This window comes from Schizophyllum commune (genome assembly GCF_000143185.2).
Source record: "Schizophyllum commune H4-8 unplaced genomic scaffold SCHCOscaffold_4, whole genome shotgun sequence".
NCBI classification, from domain to species: Eukaryota; Fungi; Basidiomycota; class Agaricomycetes; order Agaricales; family Schizophyllaceae; genus Schizophyllum; species Schizophyllum commune.
This window is the reverse complement of record NW_026089541.1, coordinates 1021608-1045675: the sequence shown is the minus strand read 5'-3', so window position 1 is coordinate 1045675 and position 24068 is coordinate 1021608. Positions and strand designations below refer to the sequence as shown.

Here is a 24068-nt window from a genome sequence, read left to right as displayed (position 1 = left end):
GTAATGTCGTCTTTGCAGTCGTGTGGTAAAGTAAAGTCGTGCGTCATGCGTCGTCGCAGGAATCGTCGGGTGAAGCATGTGTGACGGAGTCAGGAAAGTGATTATGTTACTCGGTAGTCTACATGTGTGTACAAGATGGGAGAAAAGGGAAAGGTCTATGGGGGAAAAAGGGGGGTATCGCCTGTGCGCTCGGAGTGTGTTAGCAAGCTAAATCAACGCTGGGTCGAGTGGAAGACTTCCCGTGCCCTAGAAGGGACGGGAGACCGTATCGCGCGGACACCAGTCCATCGCGATGCCGGCCTCCCCCTTGCTTGCCCGCAGGCACTTCGAGATAATCTCCTCTGCCATATGCGGGCCGCGCTGCCGGAGGAGTTTGGAACAGCGCATTAATCGCCTTGAGTATCCTCCGGGAGGACCTGGCTGCCTGCTGCGGGGTTCGACACTGCCGTGTAGTAGGTGGCGAAGCGTCCTGTAGCTTTGACAAAGCGGAGGAGAGCAGGAACATTCTTGCGGCTTCGGACACTGAGGAGGTAGCGTAGCTGGGGGTTGGCGAGTCGTGTTTCGCGGAGCAGTATGGCGCGTTGGGGGCGGTATTGCGGGCAGCGGAGCACGTAGTGCGTTATCGTCTCCCGCATCCCACAATGAGGGCACGTCGGGGTAGGGGAGAGGCCAATCCTGTTCAAGTTCGCATTCAGGCCGATGTGCCCCGTGCGGAGCTGAGTGAGCAAGCTTGCGTCTGGGCGCGATAGTCCCGCGTAGAGGCGGAAGACCGCCGGACCCGGGGGCGTATCGTCCAGCGTCTTCTGGAATGAGCAGCTCTTGGGGGCTTCCCTCCAGCGGCGGCACCACTGCTGCTGCACGCGCGACTTTTCCGCTGCGATGACCGCTGACCTGCTAACTGGGAGCGGTCCATTGAGCAAGCCACGCTTGTCGTGCAGGGGGGTATCGCCACAGCCTTCAGCGGCAGCCTTCGCTTCTGCGTCCACCCGCTCGTTACCCTCCACTCCGACATGCCCGGGTACCCAGGCGACGATAAGAGAAAGCGTGCGTCTGCTGGCACGCAGCCGGTGCACACGCACCCAGAACTCATGGACCAGTTGCTGTCCCGCCTTGGTACCCGACCCCCGAAGGGCCTGTATGGCCGCTTGCGAGTCCAGGAGGACGGCAGCCCGCGTCAACCGCTTCGTGCTGGCGATGATGTCGATGGCGAGGCTAGCACCAACCAGCTCAGCCTCAAAGACTGTGCGCTCTTCGGCAGGCCCCATGTGCAGGCGGCGGCGAGATTCACCACGCGTCCGGGAGGCGAGGACGGCAGCTGCGCCCACATGTCCCTTGTACCCCGAGCCATCCGAATAGATACACACGCGCTCACGCTCCAGCTCCGCTGTCATAGCAGCACCCGCATCCTTGGACTCCGCAATAGCAAAAGACACGCCGTCCCTGTTGATCGAGAGCGGTCGCGCGTCGATAGTTTCGAGGGGCTTGCGTAGGATGGGGAAAGCGGCTATGATGTGATGGAGGGGTGAGCGGTGGAAGCGCGGCACCTGACAGCATCGGCGGAAGACGTAGTGCAGCGGGTGGTCGGTGGGCAGTGTGGCAATGCGGGCCGTGGCATTGAACACGGCTAGGTTGAGCCGCAAGTCAATGGGTAGCATGTTGCAGTGGTAATCCAGCGCATCTGTGGACGTCGACCGGAGAGCTCCTGTTGCGATCTTGCACGCCAGCCTCTGTGCCTTCGCCAGGCGCGTTGCAAAAGCGACCGTCCCTCCCCGCTTCCTTTCACCCGAGGTTATTGGCCGGAACCAGACTGGGAGAGCGTATTCCATGCGCGGGACGACCAACCCTTGGAAGAGCTGGCGGATAAAGCGAGGGGGCATACCGAAGCTAGGCCGCGCGAGCCGTCCCAGCGCAGTGGCCGCTGCAGTACCCTTCCCCGATGCGTACTGGGCATGGCGCTTGAACGTCAAGCCCGCGTCGATATATACGCCTAGGTACTTTGCTTCGTCTGTGGGAGATATCAGCCTGTTGCCGGGAAGGCGTAGGGGGAGGGAGGTGGTGTTGACAAATCTGGGGCTGCGGGGTGGGGCATGGTGGACAAGCTGGTACTTGTCGACATCGAACTTCGAGTGTGACTCGGCTGCCCACTGAAGACCCCTCTCCGCAACCTGTCGGAGCTTCTCGAGGTTCTCGTGCACCGAGTCACCGACTACGACATAGGCGGTGTCGTCGATGTAGCCGAGGGTCATGTCCGCCCTGCCCATGATGCCGTCTCCCGTCCGCAGCAAGCCCGCGCTATAGATGAGATATAGGATGACACTTAGCGGAGAGCCTTGAGGGACGCCAGTGGGGACGGGGTATGCCTCCTGCGAGCTGTAGTCATCGAAGCGGAGGGTCGTTGTTCGGTCAGCCAAGAAGCTCATGATCCAGTCAACTACCGCCGTTGGAACCCTCTCTGCCTGCAGCCTAGCTCGTAGTGGGCCGTGTGCAACGTTCGGGAATGCTTGAGAGACGTCCAGGTACAGGACACTGACCACTCGCCCCCTCCGCCACGCATCCTTGACCGTCTGCGTGAGGAGGAGGAGAGGGTCCAGCGTGCACCGGTTAGCACGGCCCCCGAAATGCGTAGCAGGGAGCGCGCCTCGCGACTCGAGGTACTCGACGAGCTTGTCCGCCATGGTCGCCTCCATCACCTTGCCGATGGTGTCCTGCAGAGCAATGGGCCGGTACGCCTTGGGTACACTGTAGTCTGGCTTCTTTGGCTTGCGTAGGACGACCGTCGTATATGTGCGGAATTCGCGCGGGAAGTACCCACGCGCCAGAGTGGAACGGAGGAGGGCAGTGATGGCAGGTGTGAAGAAGGACGAAGCTTTCCGGAGGGCGATGTTGGGGATTCCTGACGGGCCCGGGGCAGACCTGGCCTTGACGCGCAAGAGCACCCTCTGCACATCCTCCTCAAGCACGGCTGGCGTCGGAGCAGGAGCCGCATCCTCAAAGGTCTCGTCAGCACTGGAAACTGTGGAAGGGCTAGGTGGTACTTCCCGTCTCGCTTCGCGAGGCGGGAGACCGGATCGCTGCGGAGCAGCGTTCTGGTCTCCCCCTAGCGTGCCCGCAGGCCGGTCTACTCGAGGTCCACGGGGTGCGTGCGGGAGAGAGGGACACGCGTGCGCTGGGGGCGCTTCGGGGAACATTGAGCCAGCGAAGAGTGCAGCTTTGGCCTCCGACGACGTGACTGTAGAGCCGTCCGGCATGCGCATCGCCGGGGTGCGCGAGGGCTCCGTGCCCTCATCTGGATCAGCTGCGTATTTCGCCGCCTTCCATATGTCTTGTTCCAGAATGTCGGTCAGCCACGCTCGCCAATGTCGTCGCTTTTGCCGTCGTATTTCGTTGCGATACTGCTTCCGCGCTGTTCGCCATGCCGTCCAGTCCTCGACCTTCCCGCGCTTCTGCCAGCTGCGTTGAGTCCGGTTCATCGCTTTGCGCAGGGCTGTGAGCTCCCTGGTCCACCACCGGCGCGAGTACGGGCTGGGCTTGGATAGAGGCACTGTTGCTCGAAGAGCATCTTGCGTGGTCGCCACCATCCACCGCACGTATCCATCAATTTGGTCTTCCGTCCATCCTTCCGGATGGTGGGGGATAGGGTGGTGACGGAGCGCATTCATCATGCGCTTCTCGTACTCGTCCCAGTTCGCGTCTCCCCAGAGCGGCCGGGGGACAAAGCGGGCATGGGAGAGGGGGAGATCGAATTCAGCCGTCACCGTGAAGTGGTCAGAGGCGTGAGACTCGCCGGCATAGCACCGCCGGAGCGCGGGAAGAAGTGTTGTCTTGGAGGCGAATATCAGATCATTCGTGTACAGATTATGCTCGTTGTAAGCTCGGTGGGCAAAGGTAGGGAGGCCAGGTGGGATGCAGCACTGGAGGTCGTATGTTGCTGCCAGCGCATGGAGCTCTTCGCAGTCGCTTCTGTCGCATATGTCGGGGCGGGACGTGCCCTCCCACTCCTCCGCGTGTTTGTTGAAGTCACCGAGGAGGATGACCTCGTAGTGCGCAGGCATGAGGGCGAGCTCGGCCGCCAGGTGGTCGATGGCTTCGTCATTTTTGTTTGGGTTATTATATATACTATAGACTCGGATCCGACGGTCGCGCGAGACGAGGAGGTCCACCGCAGCGAGATACAGGGACCCCGTCTGTACAGGGGTCCACTGCGACGACGCCAGTCGGTTGCTGACATACAGGCTGGCGTCAGGATGGCCGCGCACGGCTGGCAGGACACGGGTCCAATGCTGGTTTGAGCCAAGGGACGGCATGTCAAGGAGGCGCGCCGGGCATTCTTGCACGCATAGGACGTCGATCGCGTCGGGAGACGTCGAGTTGAGTAAGGACTGCATTGTTGTTGTGCTTTTAGATACATTGTGGGTCTGAACCCGCAGCTGAGACGAGGGGCACGCGTCGCCCTTTACGCGGCAGCCATAGCTGTCGCTTCCGACTCGTGGTAGAGGCCGTGCTGTGCATAGAAGGCCGTGCGCGCTTCAGCATTAGCCGTGCGGCGCGTGGGGCAGCGACGATCCGATGAGAAATGAGCCCCTTGGCAGTTGGCGCATGTGTACAGGCCGTGCTGGTCACAGGCCTTGGTTCGATGGGGGCCAGCACAACGTCCGCAGACATCGCCCTCGTGCTTGCACTTCGCAGAGATATGCCCATATCCCTGGCACTTCCAGCACTGTGTAGCGCCAGGCCAGTACCACCGGCAGATGCTCCACTGGTGCTCGATGACAATGGTATGTTCGACAAAGTACCGCGCTGTTTCGAAGTCGGAAATGTGCAGGATGAGGGACGAAGCCTTGACCCGGTCGTCCGCTGCGTGGGCCGGATTCAGCCAGTGCGCGCTACGGATATGCGTGCTGCCCTCGCAGTCAGTTATGTTGTCCGCAATAATGCCGTCGATGCTTTTCCGACTGGATGGGTTGAAGTACGTGGGGACACTGTTGACGACGATGTCCGTGGTCTTGAGCACCAGCTTCGCCGCCGGAGCAAGCTTCGGGAGCCATAGGTCGGACGTCGCCAGTAGGGCCTCAGCGTCGGTGCCCGCTCGCCCGACCACCACCAGCTTGTCGTGTTTGTTCAGCCTAGCAGCCGTCACTTGGACCCTCGACACCCGGTCGTCACCGCAGCCGCGGGCGGCGGTTTCGACACGCTCGACGAGTGCCTTGCCCTCGCTCGGCAGATTCTTCCTGACGTCCGCGCTGCACTTGCTGAGCGTGAAGGTCACGCTATGGTCTGGGCGGCGCGCCCCCGCCAGCCGCGACCGTTCTGCGTCCGCCCCGTCGTTGCCAGAATTGCGGGGTAATGGCCGCGCCGCGGGTGAAGCAGTCTTGACGACAGTGGTCTGCACGTTCTCTAGCCGTGCCATCTGGTCTCGGTGCTGATCTTCGAGACGCGTCAGGAGAGCCTTCTGCTGCTGTTCTCGGTGTTCCTCGGCTCGTACGAAGGCATGGGCCATGAAGGGGTCGATGTTTGTGGTCGAAGGCCGTGCGACGTGTAATAGGCGGTCCACGATTTCGATCAGGGTGCTTGACGCAGACGAGCCCATGCCCGAGAACTTGCCGCCCGTTTTCCTGCGCCACTGCGCGTTAAGGACCGTCTTGATGGCCTGCAGCCCGTCCTTCAGGTTCACCCCGAGGTGATCGACGTCGAGCGTCTTCGCGAGTTCACAGGGAGTCTCAAGGGTCTCGGGGGGAGCTGGGTCAGTATTCGAGCTTGCCGATGCTGACTCGGATACGCGCCTTCCCGCCTGGAGCGGGAGAGGGCCTTGAGCAGCCGCCTCTCCCCCTCGCTGGCCCTGTGGGGCTACTTTGTGGGGGCCTGCGCTGGCGCCGCCTCGGTTTCTCGTGACTCGTGCAGTCGCGCCTTCTTGCGGACTGGTCAAAACGGTCCTCTCGGCTGAGAGAGTGAGGGGTTTGAGGGATGGCGAAGCATGAGCCGACGTTGACTGTACTCTACCGCGTTCCGCGCCGCACGAGCCCGTGGGACTTTCGCTTGGACACATGAGCGCGGAAGGCAAGGAGCTCGGGATAAAGGAGTGAGGAGGAAAGGAGAGAGATGAGGGCGGGAAACAAGGAGAAAGTGGGCAGTGTACAAACTCTACAAGATAGATGTATTCTCAGCGGCCGAGGTCCGAGGAGCCACTGCGATCTCAGGGATTCACGACGTACGGCCCGGGACTGTGGATCACTGATAGCAACAGGACACGAGGCTCGCTGGACCCACACTCCAAGACCCTGACCGTATTTGTTTATTACAGCATTTTGCGAAAAGCTTGTCTGGTCCGCGCCGGAGAAGTATAATAGAAATTGATGGACTTCGTCGTGTGAATTGTTCGGTTCCGCCCGCCTCTTGATCCTGACCGCCGCCTTCGCTGTCACAACCTGCCTGCGCCCCGCGCCGCTCATCGTGCACCTCTTTCCCCTCTCGCCACTCGCCATCTCATGGTGTACCGCACTATCAGCCGTGATCTCAAACTCGCTGCTGTCAAGCTCTACGATGCTGGGCACATGATTGTCGAGGATATCTGCGACTGCGTCGGCTTCAGCACCAGGACCTTCTCGCGCATCCACAGACTGTGGACTGAAACGGGCGACGTCGTCAAACACAAGCACGGCATCCCTGGTCGACGGCGGGAACTCATGCTAGACGACGTCATGTACCTTCTCCGCCTAGTCCGTCAACGCCCTGACTGGTTCCTCGAAGAACTTGCCGATCTCCTCCGCGAAAACCGCTTCCTCTCCGTGCACTTCTCAACCATTCATCGAGAACTTCTTCGTCATGGCTATACCTCGAAGAAGCTGCGCCGTATTGCCAAGGAGCGCAACCCTCTGAAACGCGCTGCATTCATCGAACGCGTCGCTCAGCTCACGCCTGAACAAATTGGGTGCTTGGACGAGACCGCCACCGACAAGCGCACCGTCTACCGCCGCAACGGACGATCACCGAAAGGTGATCGTGCGTGCATGGAGCAACCATTTGTCCGCGGTCATCGCTTCACGACCACGGGCCTTCTCACAGTCGATGGGATGGTTGGAAGGAGAGTTGTTCAGGGTTCTATGTCGAGGGCTATGTTCTGTGACTTCCTCCGAGAGGAAGTGGTACGTCGCTCTCACGACGTTCACGCTATATCTCACGCCTGCACAGCTTCCTCTATGCTCGCCTTTTCCCGGGAAGCTCAGTGTTCTCATCATGGACAACGCGAAGATCCATCATGGTGAAGATGTCCGCAACCTCGTGGAGGGCCATGGTATGATCCGTCACATGTAGCACTGTCGAATACTTATGAGATTGCAGGTGTCCGTCTCTTGTACTTACCACCGTACTCGCCTGACTACAACCCCATTGAAGAAGCCTTCTCTAAGTTCAAGGCTTTCATACGTCATAACATTGACTTGTTCAGTGTTGCCAATGGGCCAGCTACTATGTATCACCTTTACGAAGCGGCTCTGATCATCACAGCAGAAGATGCACAAGGATACTTTTCCCACGCAGGATATTTGTAATATACAGACAAGTGTACGGCTACGAGAACGAGACAGCAGCAGGGTATGACAACGGGCAGAGCAATACAATATGCGAATGATAGCAACAGTACAGAGCGAGCGAAAGCAGAATACATACAATCAGGCATCAGCCTGCCAGTCCTTGATAGCGACGCGCAAGCTTGCGATGTGTCCCGGCTTGAACTCCATCTCCGAGAGCTGCGGCAGCTCGATCAGGCTCATAGCGCGCGTTGACTCGTAGCCATTCTCGATGAGTTTGTCAGAAAGTGTACTGGAAAGCTGATACTTGGTAACAAAGTCCTTGATTGGCATGTGCGGGCCAGACGGTCCTTCAACAAGAGGCGCTGACGAAGATGGGGTGATGGACAGTGCGGGAGCAGGGGCGGCAGCAGCGCTGGTAGTAGCGGCATCCATCTTGTCGCCGTAGAAGTTGATGACCGTCCCAGCATTGGCTGCGGTGCCTTTGTTCCGATCACGTAGGAGCTGTGCGCGGCGCTCGAGGATGGGGGAGGTAGGGCCTGCAACTTCGTAGCCAGGCCATGTTTCAAACTCAACGTAGTTGGGGGGCTTCTCGAGGGTCGCGATGTTGTCGTTGTCTGTCATCTATAGGCCTGTGAGTAGACGCTCGAGGAACATGACTAGACCACGCACCAAAGCTGCCGCCCAGATGTCAAGATGGGGATGCTTCAACGCGTAGTGATTCGGGTGCTTCGTAGTGAATAGGCAATAGCCGCCATGCGTCGTGCACGCATACTTCTCCTGCAGCTGCCTGATGAAGTCGACCTTCTGCTTGTTCAGCGGCAACTGCATGCGATTAGTGAGGGACGGTATATGCGTGTTGCAAGCGCACCTCCATCGCGTCCTTCACATCCTTCCCCTTCCCCTTCTTCTTCTTCTTCCTCTTCTTCCTGGACTTGTCGTCATCCGTAGAATCGTCGGACTCCGTATCCACCTTCTTCTTCGACTTCCGCGGTGGCGACGAGTCGTCCGAGTCACGGGTCTTGCGCTTCGTGTCATTAGGCTGTATATATGCGCGTTAGAGATGGCCTTTCATAGCGAAAGCTCGCACACACCTTCTTCAGGGGGCACATGAAGACATTCACTGTGGCTGGGGTGGTCTTGACTAGGGAAGCTTGCGAGATCAGCACTTCGTAGTCGCTGTCGACGAGAAGTGCGGTGGGACTGGTGATGCGACGCGGGATGGTGTAGGTGACCTCGTAGTCCTTGTATGCGGCGGAGAGCTCGTTGCGTAGGCCCGTCGCGACAGCGCAAAGCTTGCCCTTGATGGTGTCGAAGGGCTCGGCCACTGACCACTGCACGGTACGCGTCTTCGGGAACTTGCGCTTCGTGATTTCTTCCTTGAGCTGGGAGTACTGAAAGAGCTTGATGTTGTAGAGGATCTTGGCAGCATCTGGCACGCTGTCAATGCGCTTGCCATATGCCAAGAGCACAAATACGCACTTTCTGTTTCTTTCGCGGCCTTCGGAGCCTGCGCGCCCTCGTCCTCGTCTTCTCCGACGACAGTCACGTCCGGATCCGCCGTGTGCACCCGCTGACGCTGACGAGGTGCGCCGTCGTCTTCATCTGACTCCACGAGGCGATATGTCGGAGGTTTCGAGAGGGCCGTGCGAGGCGAAAGGTCGAGGTCGCTGGAGTCGAGGACCAGTCGCGCCGACTTCGCCCTACCCATGCCGCGCCGCCGGGCAGGGGGAGTAACCGGGGGCTTCTCTTCGTCAGACATTAGATGCAGGCGAGGAGGAGACAAGTAGACGCGACCGCGCAGCGGTCACAATGGCGGTCCAGGACAAGAGGCGGGCGGAACCGAACAATTCACACGACGAAGTCCATCAATTTCTATTATACTTCTCCGGCGCGGACCGGACAAGCTTTTCGCAAAATGCTGTAACGTTGGTGCAGTAGAATTAGAGCCATAGCCTCAAGCCGATTTATCCTAATGGGGGGACGCAACTCCCCCTAAAGCTCCGGTGCCATCAAACTGCTTATTTAGGAAGATTGAGCCGGCGACTGTATTTCCAGTAAATCTCGCCAGGCATCTTTCCTCTCTCCGCGATGAAAGGACGAAACAGTGTAGATAATGTCCGGGCAGATGTCCTTCGTCGCCTTTTCCTCAAATCTTGTCTTGTGGTTCGATTCCCAAAAAGGATGTGACTGAAAATCGGGAAAATGGGAAATGTGCCGCGAAGGTGCAATTGTCCCGCATGTATAGAGCATAGATCTGCTGATCCCGGGTAGGAATAAGCAATGTGGCAGGAGATTAGTTGGAAATACTTGCGCCGTCAGAATGTGACCAAACGCGTGACATCACGCGCAGTCTAGCGCTCGGGCGATGATTGCGGGGTCTGCAGCTTGGTCTCATCGGTGTCTGTGGTATGGAATTATCCACACGGAAGCCTTCTATGAACTAGCAAAGTATCGTACATCACGGGTCCGTTGTGGCCATGGTGGCCTGAATTTACTCCAGCGATTGATGCTCGAGTTGTATGTGGTCTGCGCATGCAGAAAGCATACTAATGGCTTGGGAATAGCAGCATGTATTGCGCAAGGGTTCATCCCGAAACTCAAACACCTTTTTCCATGCCCCAGAGAGGCTTTTTGGCGTGTTGACTCTGAAGGGTGTGGGAAACCACCCTTTCGACTGATCTACTGGCTTACACAGCATTCGGAGAAGATCTACAACGTTGCAGCTAGATCTCAGAAGTGACTCCGCCCTTGTGGTATTTTTCTCAGAACTCGCGTGTGGTGCAACGACATGGGAGGTGGAAGGACGACCTTTACAGGTCCAAGCGCTGATCATTGCTGACTAAGCACGCCGATCACTTAGGGGGACTTGCGCGCCCCCAATCCTAAGTCAAAGATATGGTACTACTCCGGATCTTCCAAACGCGCATCATCAGTGTGAACCCAGTCCTCGCAGTCGTTCACATCTATGACAGCGTCGTTCGCCAAGGCGAGGCCTCTGGCAGTGTCCATGGCCGTGATCTGCCGTTCGTCGACCCTGAATTCGAAGGTGTCAAGAGGACGCATCATAAATTCTGCGAAATCGTCGAACACCCAGCGCAAGGGCTGCGAGACGCGTACGCGATACGAGCGTGCGATTACATCGTCGAGGTAGTTGGTGTAGAGGATGCGGATGTCGATGCAGCCTGCTAGAGCCGTTGAGAAACCAAGGAAGAAGGATTAGGAAAGATACGTACCTTCGGTTTGGGTGCCCGGATAGACGGTCACGGCCCGAGCGCCAGGCTGCGATGACCCGCTCGACGCCGGTAGAACTCCGTCTCCTACAGCAGCGCGGGGCGAGGCTCCCTCGACTGGGCCGGACACGAATACCTGAAGCAGGTAGGGACGGCTAACCTCCCAATTACGCTCGTTCAGATCGCAGAGTTGACCCTGGCACGCAGCAAGGTCCCTCGTTTGCAGTCTGACTTGGGTGGCGTCGACGCCTGTGGCCTCTCCCGCTACAAGGCACGCATCCTGTTGCATATGGCTTGTCAGACTCTGGCAGAAAATAGAGGATGCAGTGAACAAGGGAGACTTTGTTGGACATGATGGTTTCCCCCGGGCCATGCCCTACTTATGTAGACCGATGGAGGATTGGCAGACTCACCGGAAACGTCACCGGTGTCGGCAAAAGCACTTCCTTGCCGTTTCTTGAGAACTTGATGATCTCGCCAGCCCCCCTAGCAGACGGCCTGCCTCTCTTCCTGGCGGAGACGGGGGTAGTGGCGGCGACCCCGCGCTGAGGAGAGTCCGGCACAGCCATCGATAGTAGTGATCGTGGCCAGGCTTAAGGCGGACGGACAAACGTGGGGGGACGTGTAGATGAAAGGTGGATGCGCAGTCACGGCGGAAGGCAGATGGAGAAAGGCGAGGGACGGATGCAAAGGCGTAGACGGATGTCGAGGAGCTGATATGCGAGGCAGGGACGTCAGCAACTTGAAGCCTACCATTGACGCCGCCGGCCATATATACCCTTTTCAGTCCAACAAAGGATCTGTCAGTGGCGGTCCACTCAAAGAACGTACCCTTTGAGCAAGTTGACGTGTAAAGGCCGGCGATGCTCTTTTAGCCAATATGCGAAAGGGGCAGGGGATGGAATGCGAAAGGATATCATGGGTCGTCAAAGGTTGAAGGGTGACACGCGAAAGGGACAGGTCGATGCACATCAGGATCTTCAATGGTACGGATTGTCAAGGGCGGTTAATCGACGTGGAAGATACGAGGAGACAGGGTTGGAAAGGTTGGAAGACCAAGTTGGAATCGATAAGGCCCTGTCGCCGAAGGGAAAAATGCCCGCAAGATAAATACGCTGGATACGCTGAGATAAGATAGGAAGATAGGAGCAAGTTAGAAATAAAGATATATCGGGAGGGTCTATGGCTTTCATAAGTGTGACTGGTCGCAATGTGAGCGAATGGGCGTTAATAATTGGAACAGAGAACGCACCTTCAATCCAGGAACCTCATCATGCCGGAGGATTCATGAACCATGATCGTATCGCCGTCGCGCAGACCAAGCTGTATGGGCGCCCTATCGGGCTGCAGTTCCGTACCGTCCAGCTTGAAGGTGAAGTGGGTGACGGGCCGCCTCAAGTACTGCGCAAAATGGTTGAACATGCGTGCCAAGGTTTGCGTTTGGTGCACGCGGTAGCCGATGGGCGCGCGCTCGACGTTGTCGAATGTGTAGACTAGGTTGAGGACAATGCGACCTGGGTAGATAATTGAAGTAATACGTCGAACGACCAGATGTGGTGAACTCACCTTCGGGCGTGCGAGGGGCGAGCGTCGATGATTGTGACGACGGACCCGCGACTGGCCTGCTCAGGCCATAGGGCACATCGTTCAGCCTGTTCCCAGAGGCCTCCTGAGGCGTGATAGGTGGCGAAGGAAGCTCGGTAGTCCGCTGAGGAGGGCTGAACGGCGCCGGCATGGGCACAAGCCTCGCTGGGCGCGGCGTAAGCCCAGCACGGGGGCCCAAAGGGTGCGGAGGAGTCCTTGTTGGCGTCGAAGCAGTTCCTTCAACTCCATTCGCGCTGCTTCCATCCTGCTCACGACCTGCGCTTGCGACGGCTGACACCGTCGGGAGCTTCGGCCCGATTACTTGCACCTCCAGCAGGTACCTCCGGCTCGCCTCCCAGTTGCGCTCGTGCAAGTCGCATACCGCTCCCCTCGTCGCTGCGAGGTCGCGCGTCTGGAGTGTAGCACGCGCCGCGTCGACGCGTAGGACGACCTGGGCGACTCGGAGGGCTTCCTGTGGGCGAGACTGTGAGCCTGACGCGTCTTGATCGCTTTCGGCGCGTCCTAATTACTCTCGACGCGTCTGATATAAACGCGTCGAAGGGCGCGCGCGAGAGATAGGAAGGCACAATACTCACATCGTACGTCGTAGGCGTCGGCTCTACCGAGTGACTGCCATCCTCCACGCAGACGAACTTCACGAGCGCGCCTGCCCCGCGCGCCGGAGGCCTTCCGGCCCTCCTTTGCACAGGGGCCTGGCCGAGCACGCCCCGCCTCGCGATCGTATCTCTGGGCATGTCAGGACGCCCGTAGAGCTGTGGAAGCGTCAGGCGGTGGAAGGGGGACGCGGGGACCGCTTGACGAACCTATGTACAAGAACGCGCCGCCTGTCGACGATGACGGTTGGGATCAAGACACGCTGATCGGTCGCGACGGTTTTTTTCAATCTGCTGTTTATCCCTGTTTCTGGCCTTTGGGGCTGGACAGGGGTGACAGGCATACGTGATCATGCCTGAATGTGTGAATGCGAAATCCAGGATGCGAGAACGAGATGTTCACGAGTGGTTTCCACTTTTCACTTTCACGCGTCACGTTTTCGCTTGCACTCATGGTCATGCGTGATTCACGTGAGTGTTCGGCCCCCCGTATCCTCATTGTCAATTCGTGGGCTATGTCGTTCATGTGCGGCAATGAAAACAGCAGTTGTGTCAGAGGGCAAGAACAAGAATCACCGAAACTAAAATCTTGGGTCGACAGATTCACCAGTCTGGCGGAGGACCGAAAGCCATCATGCTGAACTCCATACTGGCCGCAGCTGCCATGTAGTTGTCCTTTACGATTTGTGCCACGTCCTGCAACAGCATGAGCATGAGAGATGCCCAAAACTCTATCCAACGCACATGCAACAAATCCTTGCACTCCCCGCGGTCGACAATGCCCTCTCGCCGCCCGTCGAGCTCCAGCACGCGGAAGCCCGACGGCGCGACGCCTTCCGTACTTCCTGCGTTGCCGGCAGGCGAAGCGTCGTCGACGCGTACAGCCGGCGCTTTGACGAAGCAGGTGAAGTGCAGGTTGGTGTCGAGGTTTGTGGGTACGGCGGATTGGCCGCTTTGCGCGGCTTCGGAGTGGATGTCGGCGAAGAGTGAGGTCTTCTCAAGGAGTTCGGCTCGTTCGGCGGGTGTTTTCTCTGCGGAGGGCAACGAGGTAAGCGACGTTGCAAGAGGGCAAGGTTATGCAGACGGACCCCGCGCTTCGTCGATGAACTTCGCCAAGGGACTTTCGGGCACGATGGTGACGTCGGACTGAGCAAGCGTCAGAGCAAGGGATGAGATCGGTGGTGCAGTAAACATACGTTCGTGATAGCATGAAGCAAGCCAATAGTGCCGCATGCGTTGGAGATCTATATGAACGTGTCCACGCCGTCATAGAAGGCGGATGTTTGGTTTGGGATGCAAGGGCGAAGAGGGGGAACGACGAAGACAAAAAGATTATGTGAGTATTGAATCTAGGCAGCAGGATACGTGGCGCACCGTCTGCTTAATCCACATCACAGTGGGATCGACCTTGGGAGGACCGTGCGTCCTGATCTTCTCATCTTCCTCACGACGCTTAGCCTCCAGTTGATCGCTGATGGGGAAGAGAAGAAGGACGGCCTTGACTGGTTGCGGTACCATGCCGAGGAGCTAGGAGAGCAGCGTGAGAGGCGGTTCGTGCAGAGAATGCGGGGTAGTGGTACGCTTGACGTGAAGGCGGCATACGCACCTCGTTGTCTAGACCATACACATCGCTAAACTGCGTGAGCTTGGTGACAAGGCCGGCCTTCTCCGCCCACTGTCAATGTCTGTCGTGAGCGCCGATCACCCATCTACAGCCGGCGCGCGTACCGAGTTCATGACCTGTAGACTCGCAATGGTTCAGCATTATACGGGTCTGTAGAACCATGATCGCGCACCTCGGGGTTGCTCTCGAGTGGGACCCAGTTGGTAGGCATAATTCTGGTCCTGTACTTGATCAAGTCGATTGGTGGTTGCTGTTGAATCGCCAACGAAGCACAGAGGAGCCCGTGACGCGTCGAGGGGATTACGTAATGGTCTGAAGACATACAAGCATCTGTCTAGGATACAGAGGTATAGATGGGTTATGAGGAGGATCTACTAATTACCAAGCCATAAGAGATCATCGTGGCACAGGCAGAAGGCCGACTTACGTGCTCTACGTTGAATCATCCTGATTGTTGTGCTTGCTCTTCCAGTACCCTATCCTCTTCATCGGCGCGTTCCTCGACAACTTTTGCAACGGCCATAAACCTGCAGCATGTCAGATATATATGCCTACACTGCGAGCAAATACTCACTTGGCCGCGTCCAGCGCAGCGAAGATACGCAGGGCGTGCAAATCCATCTGCAGTAGTTCGCAGAGGTCGGCGGTTCGCTGGACATTACGCGTCGTGCGTGCGAGGCTGCTCGCCAGCTGCGAGTAGAGGCGCTCCTTCGCGGCGGTCGCGTTCGTCGAGGCGCCCGTCGCGCTCATTGTGGGGAAGAACAAGGGAAATGGTCACGTTCGGTCACGTCTCGTGCGTTCGTCACGTCGCGTCTTGTCTTGCACCGTCATCGTCAAGTTCAACTTCTTGCTGTATAGGCCAATAACTTCGCCTTATCAGCGCAAGAACAATAAGGAGATCCACTATTCATTGAGGTGCCTAGCGACCGTCATCTTGGTCGCAATATTGGAACACCCTAGTATTCCTCTTTCCAGGTCAGAAGATCATGGACCCGCGGCCATCGCAGGTCGTTCTCATGTTAGTGGGTATCGTGGGGTCAGGGAAGGTGAGAGAATACAACACAGAGCAGGTATTCATCTCGTGCGGGTGCAGTCTGACACGTAAGTCGCACAGAGCGCGTTCGCCGAGGCTCTCCAGGCGCACAATCCGCAATTCGTACGTGCTAACCAGGACGATCTTGGGGACCGGCGCGAGGTCGAGCGAGTGGCCCGTGATGCGCTCAAACGCGGTCTATCAGTCTGTATAGACCGCCAGAACTTCGACGCCAGGTGCGTCCTGCGGCCCGCGCTATCCCAGCTCTGGCCACACAGTACGCATCTTACGCCCCACAGACAGCGTGCAACATGGATCGACATCGCGGGCGAGTTCCCAGGCACTGTGGTCCACGTTATTGTGTTCGACACGCCGTACGAGGTGAGAGGGCTAGCGCCAGAGAGCATATGCGCTGTGCGGGCTCGCTAACGGCGCACGGTTGCAGATCTGTAGGGAGCGGTTAGTACGCCGTGCGTTGCTTTCGCACAGGAGACTGTTCCACGCTTACTGAGCAAAGGTACCGGGCATCCAACCGTGCACACGGTGGAGAAGGCGCTAGAGCTCCTTGACCGCTTCACGTCCATGTACAGGCCACCGGAGCCGCGCGAAGGCTATCAGCGACTCATTTATTTGCGCCCTTCGGACCACGACTCACCGGTGTACACTGGGCCGGAAGTCGAAGAAATCCTTCGCCGCCTCCGCGACGCGCCACCCGTCGAGCCTCCAGAGACGCTATGGTCAGGGTGGCAAAATAGACAGACGTACTATCCTCCGCAGCACCGCAGGCAAAATCCAGGGCGCGGCTTCTATCGCAATGACTGTGGGTCCTCTGCGAATTTCTGAGGCCTAGCTGACGTGCACCCTGCCTCGCCAGCTTCGCGCCAATGGCGCTAAAGGCGCCTCTGCCCGCCTCGGAACGCTCCGTACCGCGTACATCGGCCAGAAGCAGGTCATAGCAAGCGTAGCACTCACCACCTTTGGCAACATGAACGTCCTGTGCGTGCATCGGATAGATGTGTGAGATGTGGCGCGTCGTATTCAGCGGCCTCGTGCGAAGGTGGCATGCACGGGCTTCGCAAAGACAATAAGCACGGCGTAGCTAGAAGCACCGGGTGATGCAGCTCGCCAGAATAATCATCCTATGCGATCGATGGTATCGTAGCCGTGAATGCGAAGCCTGAGGCTGCTTCATTCCTGATGCCCTTGTTCGCCGTCCGATGGCTTCGCCTGCTCGGCCATCTTCGCGCGCTGTCCGAGGATCTTTGCGCCGACCTGTCAGGTCCAAGTCAAAATGAGCGCGGGAACAGGAAAGGGCAGAAGCCTTACATTGCGTATGTGCATCGCTGCACGCTCGACACCGTACTCCTTACTGCGCTGGTAGTACTTCAAGGCTCCTTCGAGGTCCCCGGCTGCGTCCGAGTCAGCGAATACGGCGAGTAGGGACCACAGAAATTCTTACTGGCTTCCAGAACGGCGGCAAGGTTGAAAGCGATTTCAGGGTCCTCTGGCGAGAGAGAAGACGCCGTCCTGTAAGACGCGGGTAAGAGATCTGATAGATTTGTGGCTGTAGAAGCTCGCTTACCGTAAGTGTTGGAGCGCGAGGTCGGGACGCGGTACTGGGGAAATTATGTACGCGCTGGCCAAGTCTCCAGGTCCCGTCGCGTAAGTCAGGAATTCCCAGCGCAAAGGGACCACGTACTGGTGTGAGCGTCCGGACTTGCCGGCTGCAACTCAATGGATTCTTTCCAGGCAGCAATTGCCTGGTCAAATTCCTCTGCAGGAAGTTCGATGGAGAAGTTCCCGCGCACATAATGAAGCCGCTCACTGAGATGGTAGTGCGTCACGCCGAGGTTGAATAAAGCGCTAGGACTGCGCTTGATCTCGACGCTTCGCTGGTATAGGTCCTTGGCGGTGTTCACGTCGCCCTCCTCGAGTTTGAGGGTGCCCTGCTCGAGGCAGCGGACGGCCTCTGCCTCGGCAGGATCCGACGCATACGAGTGAGCCGTTGTCGATGTTGCCCAGCCTGGAAAAGTTAGCCTTCGTATTTGCAAAGTTTGCATCCGAGTCTCGCTTACGCCTCGAGGAAAGCGCGGAGCCAGAGTTAGCCAGCGCCCTGGACCTGGACGCCCATCTAGATAGAGTAGACAGCGGCCGAGTGTTGACCTGGGGCGACAGGATAGTCCGGGAGTTCCTGGCGAGAAAAGCGAGCGTCGAGCGACAGTTCATGTTCGCAATTGTGATTCGGCTGGAGGCGGTACTGGAAAAGGCGCGCAACGCCACGTGACCGCCCCGGCAGCCAGAACGCCACATGAGCGCCAAATGGCAAAAACTTCTTTCTTCCCCTTGTCCATTGCGCGAACGTCGTCGTCATCGTCCACCATGTCGTCCAGCTCGTTCTCTGACCAGGCCAGCTCCTCTTCCTCGTCGCCCTCGGCGGCGGACACGTTGAGGACAGCCAGCTTCGCAAGGCGGGATGGCCCAGAGGCTGACGGTGCAGTCACTGCGTCCGACCTGCTCAATGCTGCATACGACCCGACCCGGTTGCATCCCATGGCCGAGCTGGGCGACAAATTGGACTATCTGCTATTAGAAGATGACAAGGTGACGGACCTTCCGGGTGCAGGCACCGCCATTCCATCCCGCGGCTGGAGTGACGACCTCTGCTACGGCACCGGGACGATGTATCTTGGCGGTACGCATCCGGTTTCCTTCACCCTACTCGATTAGTCCATCCGCACTCGACTTCCTTCCCTCGCTCTTGCCACGGGCATCTCCTGCATCTTATCTGGACCCGCGCGCCCGCCGCTTTTGGCCGGTCTTATTGTCTTTTTCCATCACATGCTGACAGCCGCTCCGTAGGTCTGACGCTCGGTGGGATATGGGGTGTGCGCGAGGGTGCCCGCCGCCCTCTCGCAGTTTCAAACGCGCGCCTGCGGATCAACAGCATCCTGAATTCCGTGACGAGACGAGGGACCTTCATTGGCAACTCAGCGGGTGTTCTCGGTTCGTCTTACGCGTTATGCTACGATGCGCGGCTTTACTGATATGCTTCCTTTACCTAGCACTCCTCTACAATGGGGTCAACTCGGCTATAGATGGCATCCGCGGCAAGCACGACCCCCTAGGCAGCATGGCAGCTGGCGCCATTACTGGTGGCCTGTTCAAGTGCACAGGCGCGTACCCCCCACCCCCCAGATAAATTACCCACTTACACGCTCAATAGCTGGCCTGAAGCCCACTATCGTTGCCGCCACCGTCGTTTCTGGAGCCGCCGGTGTCTGGAGTTTTGTCAAGACCCGCCTTTAATCACTCATAGTATACTGCCGTCATCGCTAATATTACCACCCCTTACTTGGAACCACACACGAGCCGGGAATGTGCTGTCTGCGACCCATGGAACGGCGATTGACAACTGATATTCCAATCGGAGAAGCATCTGCCATCGGCACCTCAGACGTACGCTTTATTGAATCGACGATTCTCGAGCCCATCTGCATCTCATTTGTTGCCGTGCGTACCCCTTGCTCCGGACTTTTACCTGCCAGCGGAATATATATATGGTCGGTATCATCCCACAGAAGCCTCTCGCTAGCTCGTGCACCCAACATGCCATCGGACGGCGACCATGCTGATGGCTTGATTTGTACAGCGATTTGCATCGCTAGACCCTCCCCGCCGCAGCATGTATCGCTTATTAGCCTACTTTCCACTATTGTGGATCGTGACTTTGCACCCACAAAGAAACGCCGCCGAGTCACGCCTCGCCGCTCGAAGTTTCCTCAGGCCGTCCGGCGCCACGCCTGGACTTCCAAGGTCAGACTCCGCAATTTCCCTCATTCATCCCAGCTTCATAGACGGTGACAGTCCACTGTAACCTTGTTACGACCGCGACGTATTTATCGGCACCGCCCTGCGCTCGCGCCTCTCGCTTCGGAAGGCGCTTCCCTGGCGATCAAATCTGGGAAGCACGTTTCTCATATAAAGTCCTTCCACCGCCTTCCCGGATGCCTGACCCTCGCTCTTGTTCTGGCCTCTGCGTATACTGAGAATAGCTCCTCCCCACGGTCGCCATACTCGACCCTCAGCCTCTCCGACCACGGCTCGCCCTCGAGCCGGAGCAGCCCGTTCAGCCCGCCCGGCCATCCCGCCGACGTGTCCGCCCCCGCGCCAGCGTTCGTCCGGCGGCCACGCATCCAGGTATCCTCGCTTCTCGTCGAGGACGGCAGCAGGTGCGTATTAGCGTCTCTGCGCTTCTAGCCGGCATGCGCGGCGCCCCTCCCGCGCAGGACCCTCCCACGCCGGGCGCGCTAATCAGCGGCGCAGATCATATCACCTCGAAGTCGTACAGCAGCCCGTGCGCACGGCCGAGTTCGGGAACGCGAGCCTGTCGCGCCTGCCTATTACCCCGCCTATTATCGTCAAGCTGACCGTGACCGACCGTTCGGGGAACGCAGTGATTCCGTGAGTTGGTCGTTCGTATTTTGTGTGGCGAGTTGTGGCTAAAGGGAAGCTACAGGCAACACGAGCTGCCGTTCCTCATCGCGCACCTGTCGCTGTGGACGGAGGATGGGCGCACGCGGGTCGACGCGGGGCAGGGTGTGCCCATGCTCTACGGGAACCTTGTGTCCGCCGTCGACCAGCTCGAGGACATGGCGGGGAATCAGGGGCTGTTCTTCTGCTTCCCGGACGTCAGCGTTCGCGTGCGCGGGCGGTACCAGCTCGGCGTGACCCTAATGCGCATCTCAAGGCAAGCACGCCGTCCTGCTGCCCGCCGTGACGCTGAAGCTCACCAGGATTGGCGCGTCCGCCGCTCTCAGCCAGGGGGAGAGCGGACACGCCCTTGCAGAGACGCGCTCTCGGCCGTTTGACGTGCTGGAACGCGGGCAGTACACCGCCGTCCGTGAGTGCTTGCCTTGGGTGTGCTGGCTGGTCGCTAATGGCGCGGTGAATGCAGCACCCACGCGAATGACCATGGCGTTCCTGCGCCAGGGGGCGCGCATGTTTACGTTCATGGCGCAGCGGTAGTCGCTAGGCGGGCAAGCTACGCTCGGCTCTTCCTTTCACCCCTTCTCTCTCTTCGCTTGGTCACGGGGGATCCGTCCGCTTCACGAACTTCGCCTTGCCACCGCTTGCGCATGGTTTTATGCCCCCTTCGTTCGCTATTTCTGTTTTCCGAAGTTGTTCTCTTGGTGTTGTTCCTGTGACTATACACGCAAGTCCTGCCTGCGGTGCTTTTCGCCGTGTACGCGAGTGGTTGTCGGCTCGACCCGAGAGGCTGACTGGAATGGTAAATGCCTCCTGTACGGCGTATCGCAGCTGGATCCGGCGATGACTGCACGCTAAGCTTGCCTGCGATACCGGCCTCAGTGTCCCCGAGATTGCGATGTCGAGGGACAATAGACGGGCGTTGAGCGCAGGCATGGGGTGACGATACGCCCAATGCAGTCAATCTGGTTTGTGGGCGCCTTTTGATGCACGTGCAGAGGATTTGTGGCAACGGTTGGAGTATCGAAACTTGATTCTAACTCTAGACTTGAGGCTACCATTCAGCTCTTGCCAAGCTTAGCTGACGGTTGCTACCTGCAAGGTAGAGTCTGAAGCTTACTCCGTGGTTCACATCGGCCAATTCAGCATGGAGATCCTCCAAAAACAGTATGCATCCTACTTAGCTGCGGTGAAGATGTACGAGCTGGCCGGCGATCTGACCCCATGGTGCAGCAATGAGTCAAGCAAGCCAGGAATCCCGTCACCAAAGGGTACTTCATGTATCGTCTTTCCTTGCCTGCGCTCGAAGACGGTCTTGAAGGAGGTAACGCATGTGGGCGTCGGGCGGTGCCGAAATCCAACAATGCCTTCTAAATCGGGAAAGCACCCGGGGCTTTTGTCTTCCCACGGTCACTCGCGTTCAACTTCCACAAGCTGCCCTAAGCTGCCTGGCAGATGGCGCAACAACGAGTCATCGATGCCGGTCAAAGACCGGAATGCATATGGAGGCTATCCCATCAAGAGTAACTCGTATTCCCGCTGCTGTGCTGCACTTTATGCACCTCGGGAGTCGCATCATCCACGGACAGGTGCGGACATTGTGCGGTCTGAAAGGCGGGGTAAGTCCTTGGCGGTGACTTCTACCTCTTGGTGGCGAGCTTCTGTACCATTGCAGCTTGACTGCAGCCCTACACCAGCCATATAAAAACGCTGGAACTTTGAAGAAGGACCCTCGCAGACTGCAGTCTATTTTTGCGGTCTGACGCCAAATCGTATCTCCCTGCGCCTTTTCCTCTACGAAAAGCTCTTTCTCTACCCTTTCCCTTTGTCTGCAAGCCTTTTCGTCTGTTTCTTCGGCTCTCTGACTCCCGAGGACGCTCACGAGCCTCGACCCGAAAGCGCCAGGCACCCCAACTTTGCCCCCGCCAGCGATGACCAAAGGCGATGACATCAATGAATAGTCAACCAGATCCGGTCAGCGGGCATGCATTCCTCGGTACACCCTCAACCGCCTACAGTCATCCGGCCGCACCGACGCGCGAGCGCCGGACGATTCGCAACCTCCGCTCGTTGCCTCCCCCCTTCACCCCCATGCGCGCAGCACACTCCGAGCAGCGCCAGCGAGTTAGTACACCTAATGCGGAGACAATGACCGCGAAGAATGATCTGGAGAAGGACCCTGCGAGGCCGAGTCGCAGGGTGGAGACGCGACTGAGGGAGCGGGGTGCGTTGGCGTGGCTCGCGGCTGCTCCGTCGTGGCGGGAGTGGCTGGGGGATCTTTTGCCGGACTTGCTCACGCTGATCGTCGTCGGTGCAATCGTGCGTAACGTCCGCCGATCACGGCACACGACCAACTCACTCGCTCATTCCCCCAGGGCCTCGGGCTGAACGCGTCGGACGCCATCGGGGGCAAGTCAAGATACTTCATGATCTTCAATGAGAACAACGAGTTCGTGAACTACGTACGTACATGGGACTGGGGGATTGGTCGTGTGCGCCACCGCTGACTTCGGACTCTGTGCAGGAAATGGGCAAACCCCGTCAAGCCAACATCATTCCCATCTGGCTCGCGGCCGTCCTCGCTGTCCTCATCCCCACCATCAGCTTCGCGCTCGCGCAGATACGCGTACACAGTTTGTACGATCTGCACGTCGCGTTCTGGGCGAACATATCGTCGATCGTGCTCGCCAGTGTCTTCCAGATCTTCAACAAGATCCTGATTGTGCGTCTTTCCCTTGCCCCCTTCTCCTCTTCCTTTCTCCCTTCTTTCCTCGCTCCTCTTCCCCTTCTTACTTCCTCGTTGTCGTCCCCTCGCTGACATCCTCCCCCAGGGTGGCCTCCGCCCCCACTTCTTCGACGTCTGCCAGCCACGCGCCGACCTCCGCCCAGGCGATGGCGCCGGCTACCACGGCCTCTATTTCACATGGGAAATATGCTCTGGCCCGAATGCCGACTACATCCAGGACGCGCTCAAGTCCTGGCCCTCCGGACACACCACCGTCGCCTTCGCCGGCTTCGTGCTCCTTAGCTTGTACCTCAACGGCAAGCTGAAGGTGTTCAGCGACGAGAGGATATTGGTGTGGAAGCTGTTTGCGTTCTTGGCGCCGATATTGGGGGCGTTCTTGATCGCGGGGGCGATGGTGTTGGACCATTCGCATCATTGGTATGATGTGGCGGGCGGGGTTGTGATTGGGACGGCGAGCGCGGTAGCGAGTTATAGGGCGAATTATGCGGCGAGTGAGTGGTTATTGTTTTGAACTTCGGAAAGCCTTCCACAGAAGAATCACATGCAAAGTACTGACGAACCTCGCCCCCATAGTCCTGGACCATCGCTTCAACCACATCCCGCTCACCGGGTCGAAGAGTCCGTGGAGGCGCATCAACCTCGACAGCGAGGAGCGTGGTGGCCACTTCAGTCGGGAGGGCACTGGCCACTTCGCCTACTCGACAGCGCCGCAGGACAGGTTCCCCGACTTTGCGCACGGGGACGGCATGCAGTGGGAGCCCGCGGGTGCGCCGGGGGATGCAATTGCTTGGGACAGGTCGACGGTGGCAAAGGAGCCTGCGGGGTGGAATACGCATGCGGAGGTGAAGCCGTGGGCAGCGAAGTTGGAGGAGGCTGAGGCCGCTGCCAAGAGAGCGACCGAGGCGGCAACAACGTCCCCTGTTGCTCCGCAGGATGGCCACAGCAGCATCGAGTCGACCTTGCAGACAGCTCACTAACAGGGTTCAGTCTCTCGTAGAGATCGCCCTCGAGTCTCTTGTTCGCGCTGTTTCTTGTCATCCCCTACTTGCATTTTTTGCAACCCACTACGTGCATATTTCTACCACCCACACCGTACATATCTTACCTTATTCTCTAATGCGTGTTATTGGGTTCTATTTATCTCCTGCATGTGCATACGACAACTGTACGACCACCCTTTTACCCTCTCTTCAATAGATTTCTTGGCCTGTGGAACATGTGTCTGC

The 24068-nt window shown here is 58.3% G+C and overlaps 22 protein-coding genes across 22 annotated transcripts; 8 read left to right on the top strand and 14 right to left on the bottom strand.

The window, feature by feature from the left end:
• Positions 1-386: 386 nt before the first annotated feature.
• On the bottom strand, positions 387-725 carry SCHCODRAFT_01089075 (uncharacterized protein; the record flags this gene model as incomplete). The annotated part of the gene is made up of 1 exon (XM_050341001.1): positions 387-725. A coding segment is annotated over one exon (339 nt), but the record flags the coding sequence as incomplete, so codon positions are not given.
• Positions 726-836: 111 nt separating this feature from the next.
• SCHCODRAFT_02447042 (uncharacterized protein) lies at positions 837-1250 on the bottom strand (the record flags this gene model as incomplete). The annotated part of the gene is made up of 1 exon (XM_003032549.1): positions 837-1250. A coding segment is annotated over one exon (414 nt), but the record flags the coding sequence as incomplete, so codon positions are not given.
• A 375-nt stretch (positions 1251-1625) lies between these two features.
• Positions 1626-2042, bottom strand: SCHCODRAFT_01066120 (uncharacterized protein; the record flags this gene model as incomplete). The annotated part of the gene is made up of 1 exon (XM_050340964.1): positions 1626-2042. A coding segment is annotated over one exon (417 nt), but the record flags the coding sequence as incomplete, so codon positions are not given.
• A 144-nt stretch (positions 2043-2186) lies between these two features.
• On the bottom strand, positions 2187-2414 carry SCHCODRAFT_02474437 (uncharacterized protein; the record flags this gene model as incomplete). Its single annotated transcript, XM_050342730.1, has 1 exon — positions 2187-2414. A coding segment is annotated over one exon (228 nt), but the record flags the coding sequence as incomplete, so codon positions are not given.
• Positions 2415-2420: 6 nt separating this feature from the next.
• SCHCODRAFT_02479013 (uncharacterized protein) lies at positions 2421-2618 on the bottom strand (the record flags this gene model as incomplete). Its single annotated transcript, XM_050342768.1, has 1 exon — positions 2421-2618. A coding segment is annotated over one exon (198 nt), but the record flags the coding sequence as incomplete, so codon positions are not given.
• A 768-nt stretch (positions 2619-3386) lies between these two features.
• SCHCODRAFT_01121060 (uncharacterized protein) lies at positions 3387-3770 on the bottom strand (the record flags this gene model as incomplete). The annotated part of the gene is made up of 1 exon (XM_050341055.1): positions 3387-3770. A coding segment is annotated over exon 1 (276 nt), but the record flags the coding sequence as incomplete, so codon positions are not given.
• A 683-nt stretch (positions 3771-4453) lies between these two features.
• SCHCODRAFT_02497676 (uncharacterized protein) lies at positions 4454-4720 on the bottom strand (the record flags this gene model as incomplete). The annotated part of the gene is made up of 1 exon (XM_050343064.1): positions 4454-4720. A coding segment is annotated over one exon (267 nt), but the record flags the coding sequence as incomplete, so codon positions are not given.
• A 1762-nt stretch (positions 4721-6482) lies between these two features.
• On the top strand, positions 6483-6866 carry SCHCODRAFT_01053959 (uncharacterized protein; the record flags this gene model as incomplete). The annotated part of the gene is made up of 1 exon (XM_050340942.1): positions 6483-6866. A coding segment is annotated over one exon (384 nt), but the record flags the coding sequence as incomplete, so codon positions are not given.
• A 69-nt stretch (positions 6867-6935) lies between these two features.
• Positions 6936-7100, top strand: SCHCODRAFT_01046021 (uncharacterized protein; the record flags this gene model as incomplete). The annotated part of the gene is made up of 1 exon (XM_050340922.1): positions 6936-7100. A coding segment is annotated over one exon (165 nt), but the record flags the coding sequence as incomplete, so codon positions are not given.
• A 243-nt stretch (positions 7101-7343) lies between these two features.
• On the top strand, positions 7344-7544 carry SCHCODRAFT_02496386 (uncharacterized protein; the record flags this gene model as incomplete). Its single annotated transcript, XM_050343040.1, has 1 exon — positions 7344-7544. A coding segment is annotated over one exon (201 nt), but the record flags the coding sequence as incomplete, so codon positions are not given.
• On the bottom strand, positions 7506-9366 carry SCHCODRAFT_02618061 (uncharacterized protein). Its single transcript, XM_003032548.2, has 5 exons — positions 9006-9366; positions 8618-8955; positions 8395-8565; positions 8196-8348; positions 7506-8147 (listed from the first exon to the last, which is right to left on the bottom strand). Exons 1-5 carry the CDS (start codon positions 9283-9285, stop codon positions 7665-7667), a joined length of 1425 nt encoding a protein of 474 aa, XP_003032594.2. The 5' UTR covers positions 9286-9366; the 3' UTR covers positions 7506-7664.
• Positions 9367-10427: 1061 nt separating this feature from the next.
• SCHCODRAFT_02698899 (uncharacterized protein) lies at positions 10428-11325 on the bottom strand (the record flags this gene model as incomplete). The annotated part of the gene is made up of 3 exons (XM_050346926.1): positions 10428-10708; positions 10760-11036; positions 11170-11325. The coding sequence occupies 3 exons, from the start codon at positions 11323-11325 to the stop codon at positions 10428-10430; spliced, it is 714 nt and encodes a 237-aa protein (XP_050200999.1).
• Positions 11326-11595: 270 nt separating this feature from the next.
• Positions 11596-13382, bottom strand: SCHCODRAFT_02618059 (uncharacterized protein). The gene is made up of 5 exons (XM_050344850.1): positions 13165-13382; positions 12937-13113; positions 12323-12812; positions 12009-12270; positions 11596-11957 (listed from the first exon to the last, which is right to left on the bottom strand). Exons 2-4 carry the CDS (start codon positions 13093-13095, stop codon positions 12011-12013), a joined length of 909 nt encoding a protein of 302 aa, XP_050200998.1. The 5' UTR covers positions 13096-13113; positions 13165-13382; the 3' UTR covers positions 11596-11957; positions 12009-12010.
• A 5-nt stretch (positions 13383-13387) lies between these two features.
• SCHCODRAFT_02618057 (peptidase C12, ubiquitin carboxyl-terminal hydrolase 1) lies at positions 13388-14837 on the bottom strand. The gene is made up of 8 exons (XM_003032545.2): positions 14751-14837; positions 14683-14694; positions 14561-14629; positions 14329-14481; positions 14151-14198; positions 14043-14100; positions 13699-13985; positions 13388-13650 (listed from the first exon to the last, which is right to left on the bottom strand). Exons 1-8 carry the CDS (start codon positions 14787-14789, stop codon positions 13558-13560), a joined length of 759 nt encoding a protein of 252 aa, XP_003032591.1. The 5' UTR covers positions 14790-14837; the 3' UTR covers positions 13388-13557.
• Positions 14838-14901: 64 nt separating this feature from the next.
• On the bottom strand, positions 14902-15379 carry SCHCODRAFT_02571784 (uncharacterized protein). The gene is made up of 2 exons (XM_003032544.2): positions 15153-15379; positions 14902-15105 (listed from the first exon to the last, which is right to left on the bottom strand). Exons 1-2 carry the CDS (start codon positions 15326-15328, stop codon positions 15021-15023), a joined length of 261 nt encoding a protein of 86 aa, XP_003032590.2. The 5' UTR covers positions 15329-15379; the 3' UTR covers positions 14902-15020.
• Positions 15380-15434: 55 nt separating this feature from the next.
• SCHCODRAFT_02618051 (P-loop containing nucleoside triphosphate hydrolase protein) lies at positions 15435-16561 on the top strand. Its single transcript, XM_050344849.1, has 7 exons — positions 15435-15493; positions 15554-15624; positions 15693-15847; positions 15911-15992; positions 16057-16081; positions 16129-16431; positions 16486-16561. Exons 2-7 carry the CDS (start codon positions 15565-15567, stop codon positions 16503-16505), a joined length of 645 nt encoding a protein of 214 aa, XP_050200997.1. The 5' UTR covers positions 15435-15493; positions 15554-15564; the 3' UTR covers positions 16506-16561.
• On the bottom strand, positions 16529-17875 carry SCHCODRAFT_02618046 (TPR-like protein). Its single transcript, XM_003032543.2, has 7 exons — positions 17687-17875; positions 17437-17634; positions 17311-17385; positions 17194-17257; positions 17071-17138; positions 16938-17020; positions 16529-16883 (listed from the first exon to the last, which is right to left on the bottom strand). Exons 1-7 carry the CDS (start codon positions 17835-17837, stop codon positions 16800-16802), a joined length of 723 nt encoding a protein of 240 aa, XP_003032589.1. The 5' UTR covers positions 17838-17875; the 3' UTR covers positions 16529-16799.
• A 60-nt stretch (positions 17876-17935) lies between these two features.
• SCHCODRAFT_02618043 (Tim17-domain-containing protein) lies at positions 17936-19303 on the top strand. The gene is made up of 4 exons (XM_003033174.2): positions 17936-18303; positions 18471-18614; positions 18674-18784; positions 18835-19303. The coding sequence occupies exons 1-4, from the start codon at positions 17991-17993 to the stop codon at positions 18915-18917; spliced, it is 651 nt and encodes a 216-aa protein (XP_003033220.1). The 5' UTR covers positions 17936-17990; the 3' UTR covers positions 18918-19303.
• On the top strand, positions 18670-20615 carry SCHCODRAFT_02218470 (uncharacterized protein). Its single transcript, XM_003033173.2, has 6 exons — positions 18670-18784; positions 18835-19424; positions 19476-19840; positions 19935-20072; positions 20128-20511; positions 20566-20615. Exons 2-5 carry the CDS (start codon positions 18987-18989, stop codon positions 20477-20479), a joined length of 1293 nt encoding a protein of 430 aa, XP_003033219.2. The 5' UTR covers positions 18670-18784; positions 18835-18986; the 3' UTR covers positions 20480-20511; positions 20566-20615.
• Positions 20616-20652: 37 nt separating this feature from the next.
• SCHCODRAFT_02496335 (uncharacterized protein) lies at positions 20653-20943 on the top strand (the record flags this gene model as incomplete). The annotated part of the gene is made up of 1 exon (XM_050343039.1): positions 20653-20943. A coding segment is annotated over one exon (291 nt), but the record flags the coding sequence as incomplete, so codon positions are not given.
• A 502-nt stretch (positions 20944-21445) lies between these two features.
• Positions 21446-22209, bottom strand: SCHCODRAFT_02218413 (uncharacterized protein). Its single transcript, XM_050342100.1, has one exon. The coding sequence runs from the start codon at positions 22045-22047 to the stop codon at positions 21568-21570; it is 480 nt and encodes a 159-aa protein (XP_050200995.1). The 5' UTR covers positions 22048-22209; the 3' UTR covers positions 21446-21567.
• Positions 21820-24057, top strand: SCHCODRAFT_02618038 (acid phosphatase/Vanadium-dependent haloperoxidase). The gene is made up of 5 exons (XM_003033172.2): positions 21820-22415; positions 22472-22558; positions 22621-22818; positions 22928-23333; positions 23416-24057. The coding sequence occupies exons 1-5, from the start codon at positions 22050-22052 to the stop codon at positions 23817-23819; spliced, it is 1461 nt and encodes a 486-aa protein (XP_003033218.2). The 5' UTR covers positions 21820-22049; the 3' UTR covers positions 23820-24057.
• Positions 24058-24068: the final 11 nt, after the last annotated feature.

Excerpts from the sequence above, each read along its gene's own strand:
- SCHCODRAFT_02618061 (XM_003032548.2), bottom strand. The coding sequence starts at position 9,285 with ATGTCTGACGAAGAGAAGCCCCCGGTTACTCCCCCTGCCCGGCGGCGC. Across the intron at positions 8,566-8,617 it reads TCATGTGCCCCCTGAAGAAG|CCTAATGACACGAAGCGCAA; the intron begins GTGTGTGCGAGC and ends GCATATATACAG. Across the intron at positions 8,148-8,195 it reads ACATCTGGGCGGCAGCTTTG|ATGACAGACAACGACAACAT; the intron begins GTGCGTGGTCTA and ends ACAGGCCTATAG.
- SCHCODRAFT_02618059 (XM_050344850.1), bottom strand. The coding sequence starts at position 13,095 with ATGCCCAGAGATACGATCGCGAGGCGGGGCGTGCTCGGCCAGGCCCCT. Across the intron at positions 12,813-12,936 it reads CGACGCCTACGACGTACGAT|GAAGCCCTCCGAGTCGCCCA; the intron begins GTGAGTATTGTG and ends TCTCGCCCACAG. Across the intron at positions 12,271-12,322 it reads CGCCCCTCGCACGCCCGAAG|GTCGCATTGTCCTCAACCTA; the intron begins GTGAGTTCACCA and ends TTATCTACCCAG.
- SCHCODRAFT_02618057 (XM_003032545.2), bottom strand. The coding sequence starts at position 14,789 with ATGCCTACCAACTGGGTCCCACTCGAGAGCAACCCCGAG. Across the intron at positions 13,986-14,042 it reads GTTCATCGACGAAGCGCGGG|AGAAAACACCCGCCGAACGA; the intron begins GTCCGTCTGCAT and ends TGCCCTCCGCAG. Across the intron at positions 13,651-13,698 it reads AGTGCAAGGATTTGTTGCAT|GACGTGGCACAAATCGTAAA; the intron begins GTGCGTTGGATA and ends ATGCTGTTGCAG.
- SCHCODRAFT_02571784 (XM_003032544.2), bottom strand. The coding sequence starts at position 15,328 with ATGAGCGCGACGGGCGCCTCGACGAACGCGACCGCCGCGAAGGAGCGC. Across the intron at positions 15,106-15,152 it reads GCTGCGCTGGACGCGGCCAA|GTTTATGGCCGTTGCAAAAG; the intron begins GTGAGTATTTGC and ends GACATGCTGCAG.
- SCHCODRAFT_02618051 (XM_050344849.1), top strand. The coding sequence starts at position 15,565 with ATGGACCCGCGGCCATCGCAGGTCGTTCTCATGTTAGTGGGTATCGTG. Across the intron at positions 15,848-15,910 it reads CGCCAGAACTTCGACGCCAG|ACAGCGTGCAACATGGATCG; the intron begins GTGCGTCCTGCG and ends TACGCCCCACAG. Across the intron at positions 16,432-16,485 it reads CGGCTTCTATCGCAATGACT|CTTCGCGCCAATGGCGCTAA; the intron begins GTGGGTCCTCTG and ends CTGCCTCGCCAG.
- SCHCODRAFT_02618046 (XM_003032543.2), bottom strand. The coding sequence starts at position 17,837 with ATGAACTGTCGCTCGACGCTCGCTTTTCTCGCCAGGAACTCCCGGACT. Across the intron at positions 17,139-17,193 it reads CTCGCGCTCCAACACTTACG|GACGGCGTCTTCTCTCTCGC; the intron begins GTAAGCGAGCTT and ends CGCGTCTTACAG. Across the intron at positions 16,884-16,937 it reads CAGCGATGCACATACGCAAT|GTCGGCGCAAAGATCCTCGG; the intron begins GTAAGGCTTCTG and ends TGGACCTGACAG.
- SCHCODRAFT_02618043 (XM_003033174.2), top strand. The coding sequence starts at position 17,991 with ATGTCGTCCAGCTCGTTCTCTGACCAGGCCAGCTCCTCTTCCTCGTCG. Across the intron at positions 18,304-18,470 it reads CGGGACGATGTATCTTGGCG|GTCTGACGCTCGGTGGGATA; the intron begins GTACGCATCCGG and ends GCCGCTCCGTAG. Across the intron at positions 18,785-18,834 it reads TGGCCTGTTCAAGTGCACAG|CTGGCCTGAAGCCCACTATC; the intron begins GCGCGTACCCCC and ends CACGCTCAATAG.
- SCHCODRAFT_02218470 (XM_003033173.2), top strand. The coding sequence starts at position 18,987 with ATGTGCTGTCTGCGACCCATGGAACGGCGATTGACAACTGATATTCCA. Across the intron at positions 19,425-19,475 it reads GCCACGCCTGGACTTCCAAG|TCCACTGTAACCTTGTTACG; the intron begins GTCAGACTCCGC and ends AGACGGTGACAG. Across the intron at positions 20,073-20,127 it reads TCGGGGAACGCAGTGATTCC|GCAACACGAGCTGCCGTTCC; the intron begins GTGAGTTGGTCG and ends GGGAAGCTACAG.
- SCHCODRAFT_02218413 (XM_050342100.1), bottom strand. The coding sequence starts at position 22,047 with ATGTCATCGCCTTTGGTCATCGCTGGCGGGGGCAAAGTTGGGGTGCCT.
- SCHCODRAFT_02618038 (XM_003033172.2), top strand. The coding sequence starts at position 22,050 with ATGAATAGTCAACCAGATCCGGTCAGCGGGCATGCATTCCTCGGTACA. Across the intron at positions 22,416-22,471 it reads TGATCGTCGTCGGTGCAATC|GGCCTCGGGCTGAACGCGTC; the intron begins GTGCGTAACGTC and ends TCATTCCCCCAG. Across the intron at positions 23,334-23,415 it reads TAGGGCGAATTATGCGGCGA|TCCTGGACCATCGCTTCAAC; the intron begins GTGAGTGGTTAT and ends TCGCCCCCATAG.